The following is a 14,074-nucleotide window of genomic DNA, read 5'->3' on the forward strand; positions in this document are numbered from 1 at the left end:
AGGAGTATCAGACCACTGCAAATCTACCAAGACCTGGCCGTCCCTCTAAACTTTCAGCTCATACAAGGAGAAGACTGATCAGAGATGCAGCCAAGAGGCCCATGATCACTCTGGATGAACTGCAGAGATCTACAGCTGAGGTGGGAGACTCGGTCCATAGGACAACAATCAGTCGTATATTGCACAAATCTGGCCTTTATGGAAGAGTGGCAAGAAGAAAGCCATTTCTTAAAGATATCCATAAAAAGTGTCGTTTAAAGTTTGCCACAAGCCACCTGGGAGACACACCAAACATGTGGAAGAAGGTGCTCTGGTCAGATGAAACCAAAATTGAACTTTTTGGCAACAATGCAAAACGTTATGTTTGGCGTAAAAGCAGCATCATGGTTTGGGCCTGCTTTTCTTCAGCAAGGACAGGGAAGATGGTTAAAATTGATGGGAAGATGGATGGAGCCAAATACAGGACCATTCTGTAAGAAAACCTGATGGAGTCTGCAAAAGACCTGAGACTGGGACGGAGATTTGTCTTCCAACAAGACAATGATCCAAAACATAAAGCAAAATCTACAATGGAATGGTTAAAAAATAAACATATCCAGGTGTTAGAATGGCCAAGTCAAAGTCCAGACCTGAATCCAATCGAGAATCTGTGGAAAGAACTGAAAACTGCTGTTCACAAATGCTCTCCATCCAACCTCACTGAGCTCGAGCTGTTTTGCAAGGAGGAATGGTAAAAAATGTCAGTCTCTCGATGTGCAAAACTGATAGAGACATACCCCAAGCGACTTACAGCTGTAATCACAGCAAAAGGTGGCGCTACAAAGTATTAACTTAAGGGGGCTGAATAATTTTGCACGCCCAATTTTTCAGTTTTTGAATTGTTAAAAAAGTTTGAAATATCCAATAAATGTCGTTCCACTTCATTATTGTGTCCCACTTGTTGTTGATTCTTCACAAAAAAATACAGTTTTATATCTTTATGTTTGAAGCCTGAAATGTGGCAAAAGGTCGCAAAGTTCAAGGGGGCCGAATACTTTCGCAAGGCACTGTATATCATATTTGGAATGGATGTCTACTAAATACTGTTTGGGGATTTCTCAATTGGTGTATTGATGCACTAGCTCTGTCTGTCAGAATGACCAGACACACTTCGCACAGAACCTAATGGTTCTGCCCACTCACATAATGATAGTTCATTTTAATGGACCCTTTTCCAGGCTAGCAATAATGACATAGCTAATGTCAGACTAGGACATCATGCTCATTTTTTCGTTCCACTTCAAACTTGACATTCAAATCCATAGATTCTGCATCACAGCTTCTCTCGTATCCCCTATAGGCTACGCATGAACTGAAATGCTTTATCTGAAAGCCCATCAAATGTATGGGTTCTCAGAAATGCTGAGAAGGAAAATATCACCTGCATCAGTATCTGTGGAAAAGGTCTGGTCTGTCTTTATAAATCAATTCATTACTTACTTTATCTATTTCTGCATCACATATCAATTTATCAACTTACCTATTTATGATACAATTAATTTAGTTCTTGTATTTTGCAGACATGTTGCAGTCACTATACATTTTGACAGGAAAACATACTGCAAATATACAGCTTGTCTTCAAACAGTGAACTTTTACCTTTTAACGCTGAGAGTGTGTAGGCACGCTTCAACATGCACACTTCTTTAACCCACACAGTTTACTGGTCAACAGATTCATAACACAGAGCACTTCTCAGTTATGTAACTGTGATTTAAACATGCAGACAGACACCGTCTTGCAGGATACACTCCAAGCTTCTTTAAAACTGCACTTAACATTTTAAACATTTAACGCCCCCTCGTTTAACATTTCAACTCCCTCTCTCAGTTTCCCTGTTCTGTCACTGTGCCTGTGCCTCACTGTATGGAGACTTTCTGCTCTTACACACACACAGAGACACACACACACACACACACACACACACACACACACGCACACACGCACACACAGACAGACACACACACTGAGCCGCTGCACGGAGTGGTGGGTGGAGGGGGAGGAGTTTGTGCCAGAGGAGGTTGAGCTGTCTACTGGGAGGTTTATAGAGTAGCAGACAGGGGGGCAGTCCCTACAAAGAGGGAATAGGTTAGAGAGAACAGTAGACAAGGAACGAGAGTAGAGAGAGAGACAGAGAGAGACAAACAGACAGACAGAAACAGAGACAAAGACTCAAAGAGAGTCTGCATGCAGCCAGCCTGGGACAGCTTGGTACTGTAGAAACAGCCAGACGTTCAACTCTAGCACTCATTTCCTCTCTGCTCCACAGCAAGCCCACCTGGTTCAGCTCAACACTGCATCATCAGAGCCAGCCCATTCTCTACATATGGAGAGGGAACCGGCTTCTTTTCAGACACTCAGCATCTAGGTCCTGAGGCAAGGGTACTGAAGCAGAGTCCTACAGAATTTCTGGTGAGTGTTTTAGTGTTTGTCCTAGTGGTCACATTTCCAGCCAGTGATGGTAGTGTTGTTATTCATTAACTTGTGAGTAATGTTGTGAGTAATGTTGGAGATGATTTTTGTGCTCTGGGATTTGTATTGGATGTGTTAGTTTGTACCTCTAAAAGCAGATGGGTTATGGGCATCTTTTTTTATTTTTTATCTAAGGCTGTGTTTAGACAGGCAGCCCACTTTTGACCAATCAGATCAGCTCTGAAAATTATCTGAAGTGATTGGTCAAAAGACCAATTAGTGAAAAAAGATCCGAACTGGGCTGCCTGTCTAAACGCAGCCTTCGCGTTACATATTGTACTGACCATACTGTATGTAACAATTGAAAATGAAAGGAAAAACACAAGTGTAGATTTATGTGACATTTACAGTCATGCTGTCAGCTGAGCGACACCCTTGATGGTGATACTTATGGCTTGTCTTTTTCCTTTGGCGGTACAGGAAGAGGAAACGTTGCAGTAACAACTTAGAGTGTCTGTGTGATGCTGGATGACTCCAGCCGTCAGTCTGAGTAGAGCATCCTCCTCCATCATGGTACAGCAAAGGGGACACAAATACTTAGCAGTTATGGACAGCGATTTGAGCCAAGAGGTTTTCATAGGACTGGGAGCAGATGAAGGGGAGGAGGTTTTTGGACCGTCACCCTCCAACAAAGACCCCAACTGGTGCAAGACTCCCACGGGTCACATCAAGCGGCCCATGAATGCATTCATGGTCTGGTCGCAAATCGAGAGACGGAAGATCATGGAGCAGTGGCCAGATATGCATAACGCAGAGATCTCCAAACGCCTAGGCAAGCGCTGGAAACTCCTCCCCGACTACGAGAAGATCCCCTTCATCAAAGAAGCAGAGAGACTTCGGCTAAAGCACATGGCCGACTACCCCGACTACAAGTACCGGCCCCGGAAGAAGAGCAAGAGCTCCATGCCCGTGCGGGTCGGGGAAAAGGTCCCCCTGAAGACAGGCAAGTCCCACACGGGTGGTCGTGCATCCGCTTATGCTTCCGCATCCTCCACAGCCACCAGCAAAGGGCTCAAGGTCCGAACGCCTTCCTCCAAACACAGAGCCAGCTTCCACGGCAATAAGTTCAAAGGTTACGACGAGGGCATCAGCGATGACGACACAGTGGATGTAGAGATGGCCAGTCAGGGAGCAAGCCAGCCAGGAGGGCAGAGGCCAGCCGTGGACGTCTTCCACCACCAGCAGGCTGCCATGACCACTGGGCAGCAGCAACCTCATCTCACAGCCCAGCTCAGAGTCAAATTGCCCACCACCACCTCCCACTCGCCCACCTCCACCCTCCCTGTGGGCCTCTCCTCTGGGTCTCCTGTAACCCAGAGCCTCCCAGAGTCGTCCCCCAGGGTGTCCTCTTCATCGGAGTCCCGTACGCCCCTCTCCTCCACCGGCCGCTCCTCCACCCCCACCTCCACCAGCTCCTCCTCATTCGTGTCGTCGGCCTCCTCCGACGAGGAGCTGGATGAGGAAATCTTGCATATCATCTCCAACGCCAACTTCGACAGCATGCCTATGGATTGCGCCACTCTGGACAAAGACTTTGATGCTGCGTTTCACACCAACTCAGGATCCCACTTCGATTTCCCTGACTACTGCACCCCAGAAGTGAATGAGATGATATCCGGGGACTTGCTGGTGCCCAGTATCTCTGACCTGGTGTTCAAGATCTACTGACCTTCATTCATAAAAGCCTGTGGTTTTTTGCTTATATTATTTATTTTTCCCCACCCCGAGCTTGGACACTTCCTTTTTGTGTTCTCTCAATCAAGTCCGTAAGTGCTATTGCTTTTCTTTTCCCAGTATGCCACATCCTGATGGTCTGGTGTACAAACAGTGAAATGTTTCTCACTCCAAGCCTTTTATCAAAGTTTAAATATTCAGGCACCGAACAGGAGACCAGGTACAAACAGCAGAGCAGACTCTGAACAGATATGTTCCTAGTAGAGGGATAAGAGTGCTTTCAACAGTAAACCTATTCAGTATTTATTGTTTTCCAGTATTAACAGGAGCATGGAGCATTGCCATGTCTTTCATGTGCATTTGTTGTATATGAAGCACCATTACAGATATGTTCTGACATAATCAACCAGAATGAAGGCAACAACTGCAGATTCACATTTTCAAATTGACAAAGTAGCCTCATTCCTGATTTATTCATGTTATCAACAAATTATCTCTAAATATCAAAGGGTAAAAAGGGAGATCATGTGAGGCGTAGATAGTCCTTATGTTTCAGCTAATAGGAATCTGCAGCACTTGTCATCAGGCTTTTACAGTAGCATCAGTTAAAGTAGAGGCTCTTGCCAAGAGAGAAATCTGCTGCAGACAAGTGCCAAGGAGCCGGCCATAATTTATTTAATAATCTGTAATTAGATAACAGCACTTTCATCGCCTCGCTAATACTGCAGACTCCAAGACATGGAGTATTACGTAAACACAAGCCTTGTGTGTGTGCCTGATTCATTCCAGACAGTTGAGGCTGACCGTAGCGGTGGTTTGGTGGTTAGAGTGTGGGGCTGAGTAGTGGAGGGGGAACAGGAAGGGAGAGAGGGGAAGTGAAAGAGGGGCCAGGGGGTCGGTGATGGGGGGTGAGGAGAAGCTTTTCTTTCAGGGAGCTGTACATCTGTCCGTGCAGGCAGCAGCCTTTGTGCCGGGGTCGGAGTGAGTGTGTATGTGTGAGTGAGTGTGTGTGTGTGTGTGTGTGTGTGTGTGTGTGTGTGTGTGTGTGTGTGTGTGTGTGTGTGTGTGTGTGTGTTTGAGCTCTATTGAGCAAGCGTCTGCCAGCCGGGGTAGTGGAGAGGGGGGTAGTGTATTCAGGGGTAGATGAGGACACGACCATCCACACACCCACCAGCTCAGTAAAATGCATGTCATGTCTGCAGTCTGGCTGCAGCTGCCTGATCAGGGCCGATTCAGCAGTGAATGGAGGAGAATCTGTCTGCCAGCTGTCCCTCCATTGACTCTCTCAGGGATCGTTTTGTCTAGAGGTCCTTCTGCCCCTGCCTCATTCATCTGCCCTGATCTGGGGATGAGATGCACGCCACCTCTCCTCTCCTCTTCTATCTCTCTTTCAAACAACCGTCGGGGGAACGAGGTGACAGAGAGAGAGAGAGTGAGACGGACCCCCCTTCTCTCTCCATCCCAACATGTGACCTTTCTTCTTTTTATCCCTCTATCCTCATTAATTACATCGCCTGGCTTTGGCACTGTGGTGAAAAGGACCAGTGTTATTTGCTTACTCTCCACCAGCAGCTGCCGAAGAGCCAGCCAGAAAGCAGCACCAAAACCCTTCCTGCAGTTCTTATCTTATATAAACTGATGCTAATCCCTCGTCAGACCGACCTTGTCAGAGCCAGTCAGCATCCTTTAACAGAGGCTGCCCCACGCGTTGCAGTGTGTCTCTGGAGCAGGCCAACGAGAGGCAGGAGACAGGGGATATGTGATGGGACCATGGGGGATACACTGGGAGTTTGTTTTCAGACCAAGATGCACTGTTTAGGGTTGTGTCTTAATGACTGTGTGGTATAAGGATCATGACGAGAACAGGATTGGGTTTTGTGTTGTGTTCCTCCTCAGTCCCTCCCCCCAGGAAACGCCTGAAGGAACCAATGCTTGTTTATGAGCGACAGTGTTTTCAGTTCCTTGTGATGAGAGAACTGCACCATAACCTTTACAGTACAATGTCTTCATTAGCAAAAAAACAAACAAAAATAAAATCAGGTAACTTGTTTCTGAACTGGAAGGTGGTCTCCTTCGTAGATATCAATGGTAGGAGAAGATAGATGAAGGTTAAAAAATAAATTAAAAAATTAAAAAATTAAAAAAAGAGAGATGGTTCTACTACGAACAGAGGCCTTTAAGAATCCATACAACAACACTGATTAATTTTTTCTGTTACATATAAGTAGGAGTTTCTTTAAAAATATTGGAAGGATACCATTTGAACGGTAAAGAATCCAGAAACAACAACATCCAACCTCCATCTAAAAGTGAACTGCAATCGAGGTTTTAGACATACTGCATGTGTCCTAGTATTAAAAAAGTGATCGCCAGTATTCTGTACTGTTAATACACACTGATATTGGTTTACATAGACAAAGTACGGCAAGCCATTCCTGAACAAATCAGTATTCAGGGATGAAACAGGTGAAATTACAAATACAGATTCAGCAAAAATGTCTTGGTTCACCAGTTGAAAGGGTATTTCACCTCTTGATTATGTACATGATACAGTACAATATATCCCATGTTCTGTCTGGTTATAATAGTATTACTCAACAAACCTACAGTACCGTACAGTGTAATGGAACCAATACTGAATTCAACACCAGCAGCCTAAAACTGGACTCAGGACTAAGGTAACAGCTCACTGTGGAACTGATCCTATGAGTTTTAGTTTTAGTCATTCTATTGTGCTGTATATTAGATCATGCATCTGAAAAAAATATGTACCAGCAAAATTATTTGATACTGCTGAGTTATACCTTTTCAAAGATGTAATGTTTGAAAGTACAGTATGTATCAATCATTCAGGTGCATTTAAGTGTAAATAAAATATTTATTTAATTACATAAAAATGTTTTTAAAAAAGCAAAAGGTTGGAAAGGGACACCCTTGACAGAAACCTAACCAGCATTTCCGATTATTTATTTAATACTTGTGTTTTTTATTAGAATACTTCTAGGCTCATTTTATTTTACTTTTTCATATTTTAGAAAGAGAGCTAGAAACCGGCCTAGACAACTCACAGATGGGCTCCGGCAAATTAGTGTCAGAGTGATAAATGCAAAAAGCTGTGGAGAAATTAAGCTGGGTAAAAACACCCATCTGGTGTGCACCTCCTACTCTGGGCCGGCCTTTGATGAATAGCATTCCCTGAGACAGAAATACAAGGACAATGCAAATTTCATCGAGCCGTCGGCCTCCCTCTCCTACCACCCCACCCCACCCCCACCCACCCCTTCCCCCTCACATCACAAGTGGGGCATAGCAGCCCCCGCCATACTGAGCATGACTGTCTGACTGTCTGTCTCCAGCTACAGCGTCTTGCATGTGGCTGCCACCACGGTGACCTGGGGCCCCCAGCAGGACCAGTCCAGGGCTATAGGGGTCCACAGGGGCCACTCTCAACCTCAGGGTCCTAGTAGGACTTAACTTACCATTCCTTTAAACCACACCGACCTGACAACACAACAGCAGCACTGGGAGACCCGGCTTGCTGCACACAGAAGTAGCCAAAATATGACCATGATGCCTCACATACAAGTACATATTGTTTACAAGGTTTTACAGTATTATAGTCTGAGCTGAATACAGAATGTTTCCTTCGCTTTCATCCTCGCAGCAAGGGTTATTTTGATTTGTTTACAATGTCAAATATGATTTGTAGTCTATTCACCAGCACGTTTTGGTCTTAGTCGTGGCAAATTGTAACAAAACCTATTTCTGCGACATGAAACAAGCTGAATCTTGTTTAGCTGAAAATATGCTTGTGTTGAACTTTGATTCCTCAACGTTATTGTAAAACAGGGGAAATGGGGATGTTTAAATATATTTTCATGTGTTACAAATGCATTGCATCCAGCAGTACACTCCAGAGTGTACTAGTCTGAACAAACTGTCTAATCAAATCTATAAGGCTCACCCCTATTCATCCATATATAGATATATATTGGCATACATTTTAAGATCTGTGTTGATAAATGTAATTGGTCGATAAGTAGAACCAAAATTCTTGACATTGCATTGATAATAGGTATGCATGTACAAATAGTAAATGTCTCTAACAATGGGAGTAATTGCACTTCGTATAGCCTCCCATGCAACACTTGTATTGAAAACCAGGGGAAAATGGTGGAAAAAGTCATTTAGAAAAATGCATCACTATGCTAACAAAACTTAATGCTAATATTGTCGTATTGGAACCCCCCTCTGCTGTGTAGACTGTCATTCCTGCACTATTCATTATGGATTGGTGCATAACAAACATGATGTGTTTCTATCAATCAGTCATTTGCTGTATTGCAATTCCATAAAGCTCATTTAATCTGTGTGCAAAATGGTTCAACAGCTAACCATCTCGTTCATCTTAGTATCGCGTTTGACCAATAATTAGCATTGCTTTATCATGTATATGTATGCTTTTTGTAGTGTGGTACATTCAGCTGTTCTGACAGCGTGTATGTGGATAGAAATCAAAGCACTTTGTTGTAAATATGTACGTAGATCTGAGAGACGCCATTTTTCATTTTGGATAGAGTTATCAGTGTAATGACACTCCATCACTGAATAAACTGTTACAGTCAACATCGGATGTCTTCTGTGTCTGTCTTAAACTCTCTGTCTCTGTATCAAACGACGGTGGAGTGTGGAATATTCGAAACTGCCTTCCTTATGGGGTTTTAACAGTTGGCTTCCACTGTGACAACGTTATGTGACTGTTGTTTCACTCTGTGTCTGTCAGGATGCAGATGTTCTTGTGGTCAACTTAAGAAACTTGAACACTCGCACTCATGATGTCATTCACGGTACGTGTACACGAGATATATGTGAGGTGCACACTGAAACCCCCGTCACACACTGACTGAAAACCCACCACAACACATTCTCAGAAGCATTTTTTAACACTTAAACTGTGGCATTACTGTTTTTTTCAGCACCGTGAAGAAAATACAAGAAAACAATTATTGAGCTAGGGATTAATCCCAAATCCAACTGAGTGACAAAAATGTTTCTAAAGGGGAATTATTTGGTTGACTAAATAATGTGTGCCCTTCTGGATTCCCATTCAGAATTCTAACCTGGGTCAGCCGGGCTCCTATAGCCAAAGGCCATGTTTGACTGCTTATGCTGATGGGGGTGACATTTATCCCTTTTCTGTCACTTTAGAGACTTACACACGAAGCGGTGTGGTGAATCAAGCAGACGTGCAGTGTGGTCTGCACAGTCATGTCAGCTCCAAACTCAAATGTGGGTTAAACAAAACAGCAAATGGTATTAACTGCTGCTGAAATAGGGGCTGCACTAGGAATTCAGACCATTTCAGGGGTGACTGACACTTTGTGCATTGTGAGAGTGAGAGACAGTGTATTGTCGGAGCGAGCGGGCAGCGTGCAGACAGAGTAGATGTGGTTGGTTGGGTGAAGGTTTGATGTGTGTCATGCTTTTGATTCCCTGATTCTAATAAGCTGATTTGGTGAGAAACACCTGAGAGGATTACTCAAAGGATAATAGGTAGTAGCAGCTCTCACATTAGATTGGATGCTTGTCACTCACTACCACCCCCTCCCTACTCTTTCCTCCCTCTCCACAGCATACACTAGTTTACCCTGGAGTCACACCATAATGTCTGACAAATAGCACTTTCCTCATGCCCTGAATACACAAATGCACAAAGCTAACCATCTGAAAATGAACTCCCAGTGCAAGGTGCTACATCGGTTCTACTGATGTTGTGAAGGTTGCGTGTGACCTCTCTCATCATGGCCCACCAAGGGGGTACAGGGCGACTGACATCCATTTTGTTTTAATACCTGGACCCTTTGACCCTAACAGCCCTCTTTAGAGCAGCCCACAGTGATAAATGCCCCCAAAAGTGTGTCTGCCTGGTGAAAACAGCCTCATCTGTGGAACAGTTTATTGAGTTACGGGGAGCTTAGGTAAGCACATAGCTGTTTTACTGGCTGATTCATTGGAAGCTTATATTTCACTGGGACCAAATACCAATGGCTCCGACAGAATTTGTCAATAAAGGAGCATTTCTGCACCACTTTTCTCCCTGGTCAGAGAAAGTTAAAAGTACTGCTCTGTCCCTCCTGATTTATAAATCTTCCCCAGGGATACAGAGTCCTGATAGGAAAATAATTATGTCCTTGTAAACTGCTGTGTCAGTCCACTCAGGTCCATACCAGGATCAATTAGCGAGACCTAATTGCTGTTCTTCCAATTACACAGTCATAAGCAGAGAGAAATGGTTATTGCTAGGGAGCTCCGAAGGACTAAAGGAGAGTCCTCCTACATAGCCTGGCAAGTGAGGAGGCAAGGATTGACAGGGAACGCATGGGTGTATTTGTGGGAGTTTTTGAGAGCGCGTAAAAGTGTGTGTGCTAGCGTGTGTGTGCTTATGTGTGGGTGCGTGCGTCCAGTGTATGTGTGATCTTGGTGTATTTTTGTATGTGTGTGGTGCTCCTAAGCAGCAAAACAGCCAGTCCAATGTACCAGACAAACAATTAGGGTCCTGTCTGTGCCATGGTGTGATCTGTCAGATGAGGCTGCAGAAGCTGCATTCGTCTCCCCTGACCTGGGTCTGACTGCGAGTGCCGCTGGAGATTCAGACTGCAGTACACAGTCAGTCAGTGGCTGTGTCCCAAATAGAGTTCTGGTCAATAGAGTTCTGGTCAAAAGAAGTGCGCTATATAGGGAATATGCTTCCATTTAGGACACAGCCAGTGACTAAGTGTTTCCAGATTAAGAGAGCTCTGTCTGGGATGAAACAGCGCTCAGAGCAAAACGCTGCAGCTCCTCTCTCTCTCTCTCTCTCTCTCTCTCTCTCTTTCTCTCTCACTCTCACACACTCACACACTCACTCACGCTCACTCTCACTCTCACTCCTCCCTCCATAGGAAGACCTCAAGTGGAGTTTCATGTCTGGCGTTTTGGAAAAACACGGGGTAGACACACAAGATGCTTAAGGAGACCAGGCTACATGAGTGGGCTTCCTATACATCTAGTTATTCTCTGGATCCCCTCACATACACACACAAACACAGATAATGAAAAACAACCGTCACCATGTGTTTGCCCACTGGAGAAAGCTGAGATAGACTACAGGATTTGAGTGAGGTAGGAGACATTGGTGTGGACAGATTTGGACTGGCTGTCCCCTTTGGGCCAGTCTAGTAGCATCTCCAGACAGGCTGCGTTACGGTGTGAAGGGGGCCAGAGGAGGCCACGCACTGCCAGAAGGGGACAGCACGGAGGCTGTAAGGAGCGTAGCGGGCCAACAGCTGGCACCATGCTCAGTGTCCAGGCAGCAAGCCGCTGCACAACAGGACTGTCCTGAAAGCCAATATAGACACACAGCAAGACCAAGGGTGTGTCCCAAATGGCATCCTATTCCCCATGTAGTGCACTACTTTTTACCAGTGTCCATGGGGCTATGGTTAAAAGTAGTGCACTCCATAGGGAATAGGGTGCCATTTGGGATGCAGTCCAAGTCTGCTTCCACTGCTACTGTAGCCTAGAAGTCTATGGAACAGTCACCCTCAGTCAGTATAGACAGTGGACAACTTATAGGCCACTCCAGATAAGCGCAGATTGGAAAGTGCAAACTGTTTATGTGCATTCATTCAAGTTCATTATTTTCGACAGGCTCCAATTAGACATAACTAGTTAGATTCCCTATGGCATGCACATACATGACAGTCACAACAACACATTGCATTTGTCAGGAGTTGACTGTTTTCTGCTACCAACAGTAACACCTCTTGTCTTGAGCCTAGTTCCCTTGAGTTGTAGGTGTTCAAAATAGTGACAACTGCAGCATTTTTAAAGGGCTGGCAATATACACACCATGTATCACAGAGACGTCTGTAGATGTTATATTGTCATGAACTGCACCAGTTCTCATTTCCTGGGAAAGTCATTTGAGCACTGACACTTTCATAAGTCTTATCTGATCATGCGCGCACGTGTGTGTGTGTGTGTGTGTGTGTGTGTGTGTGTGTGTGTGTGTGTGTGTGTGTGTGTGTGTGTGTGTGTGTGTGTGTGTGTGTGTGTGTGTGTGTGTGTGTGTGTGTGTGTGTGTGTGTGCGTGTGTGTACGTGCGTGTGTGTGTGTGTGTGCGTGTGTGCGTGTGTGCGTGTGTGTGCCTGCGTGCGTGTACTTCCATGTTTTAGTTGGTATTTTTGTGCATGCTATTAAAAGCATCATTCATGCAGTCCTGTAAATTTCCGTAAAAGCTATTGTACCACTTCAACCTCAGCTGGCCTGAGCCCAACTTTATAGTGATAGATGCAGAAACACACCACTTCACCCACAAATTTACAACTAACCAAAACAGTCCCGTCTTCCCTGCGCAGGTTAGTGTTTTTCATCATGGATCTTGTTCTGGAGGAAGCCCTGCGGAGTGGTCACCAGCTGACACGGCCACTAAGTCATAAAATATTATTTTAAACCTAACCCTAACCTTAACCCTAATCTTAACCACACTGCTAACCCTAACCTTAAATTAAGGCCAAAAAACACATTTTTGTTTTCATAAATTTTTACAATACAGACAATTTTGACTTTGCAGCTAGCCATTCTAGTGGAAATCCCTTAGTTCTGCCTCCAGGGTACGATTCATGACAATAAACATCAACCTGTCCTGCCTAACCTTTAATGGCTTCTACACCTCATGCATTGCAATCTCTGCAGTGCTAGTAGCTTACTACCCACATCATTGACTTGTTATATAAAGGGCAACAACATTTGGTGACATTTCCTCTCACTGCCTGAGGTGATTGCTGAAGTCACATTCAATTGAACACTGAAAAATATAGACCACATCATCGACTTGTTTGAATAAAATGATTTGTCATGGTCATGGTGTCATGGTATTAGTTGGAATAGTTTTGAATAGGTGAGATCAATGCCTAGGCTACATCTGAAGAAGCCTTGGACTATGCATACCTTTCCAGTTGTATGTCAATGACGGTAGGCTCAAGCCCAGACGTATGGACCTTAGGACAAGCAATCATTCTTAGGCACGTCCCAAATGGCACCCTTTTCTCTACACAGAGCACTACTTTTGACCAGAGCCCTATGGGCCCTAGTCAAAAGTAGTCCACTATACAGGGAATAGTGTGCCATTTGGGACGCCATTTACATTAGCATTTCCAGGGAGGCAGTGTAGCGGTAGCCTACATGTCTGGACAAGTCTTGCATCAACAGGATAGGCACAACCAATCTGGCAACCTGCTTCTGGCTATGACCCACTTCTCTGCACACTGACCTTCAGTGGTGGAGGACATTCTTCAGACACACATAGACACAGACAGGCAAACAAACATGATATACACTGACACCTACACGCCCCCACATTCACACATGCATAGTGTATACAGACACACAAGATTGTAAATGCGTATCAGTCTTTTAAAAATGTAGTTGGATAAATAAACAATGATTATGCCCCTGTCATGGAATTTAAGTTGGTTGTAAAATGACTAACTGCAATACCATTCAGTATTGTATAACCAATGTATAGCAATGTAAAACATTAATACACATTTCCCACTGTTCTGTGCATGCAATGTGAACTCTCGTGTGAAGAGATCTATGGCAGATGAGTGCAGATAAGTAAACAGCGTGGGTGCATTCTCAGACACATGACTCACACCACAACACACAGACACACTGCTCAGCTCGGCTTGTCAACACAAACCATTGGGTGACAGTAAAGACAACATGCAGTACTTGTATGTGCACACACACACACACACACACACACACACACACACTCACACACACACACACACACACATCCTCCCCACCTGGATGCATCTGCAGGGAGCTACGCATACACACG

The 14,074-nt window shown here is 44.6% G+C and overlaps 1 protein-coding gene across 1 annotated transcript; it reads left to right on the forward strand.

Annotated features, from left to right (window-relative positions):
• The first annotated feature begins 2,114 nt into the window (after positions 1-2,114).
• On the forward strand, positions 2,115-6,331 carry LOC139370955 (transcription factor SOX-12-like). Its single transcript, XM_071110883.1, has 2 exons — positions 2,115-2,451; positions 2,932-6,331. The coding sequence occupies exon 2, from the start codon at positions 2,980-2,982 to the stop codon at positions 4,177-4,179; it is 1,200 nt and encodes a 399-aa protein (XP_070966984.1). The 5' UTR covers positions 2,115-2,451; positions 2,932-2,979; the 3' UTR covers positions 4,180-6,331.
• Positions 6,332-14,074: the final 7,743 nt, after the last annotated feature.

This window comes from Oncorhynchus clarkii, chromosome 17 (assembly GCF_045791955.1).
Source record: "Oncorhynchus clarkii lewisi isolate Uvic-CL-2024 chromosome 17, UVic_Ocla_1.0, whole genome shotgun sequence".
Classification (NCBI taxonomy): Eukaryota; Metazoa; Chordata; class Actinopteri; order Salmoniformes; family Salmonidae; genus Oncorhynchus; species Oncorhynchus clarkii.

Bases quoted from the DNA above. Each gene is read 5' to 3' on its own strand.
- LOC139370955 (XM_071110883.1), top strand. From the start codon at position 2,980: ATGACTCCAGCCGTCAGTCTGAGTAGAGCATCCTCCTCCATCATGGTA.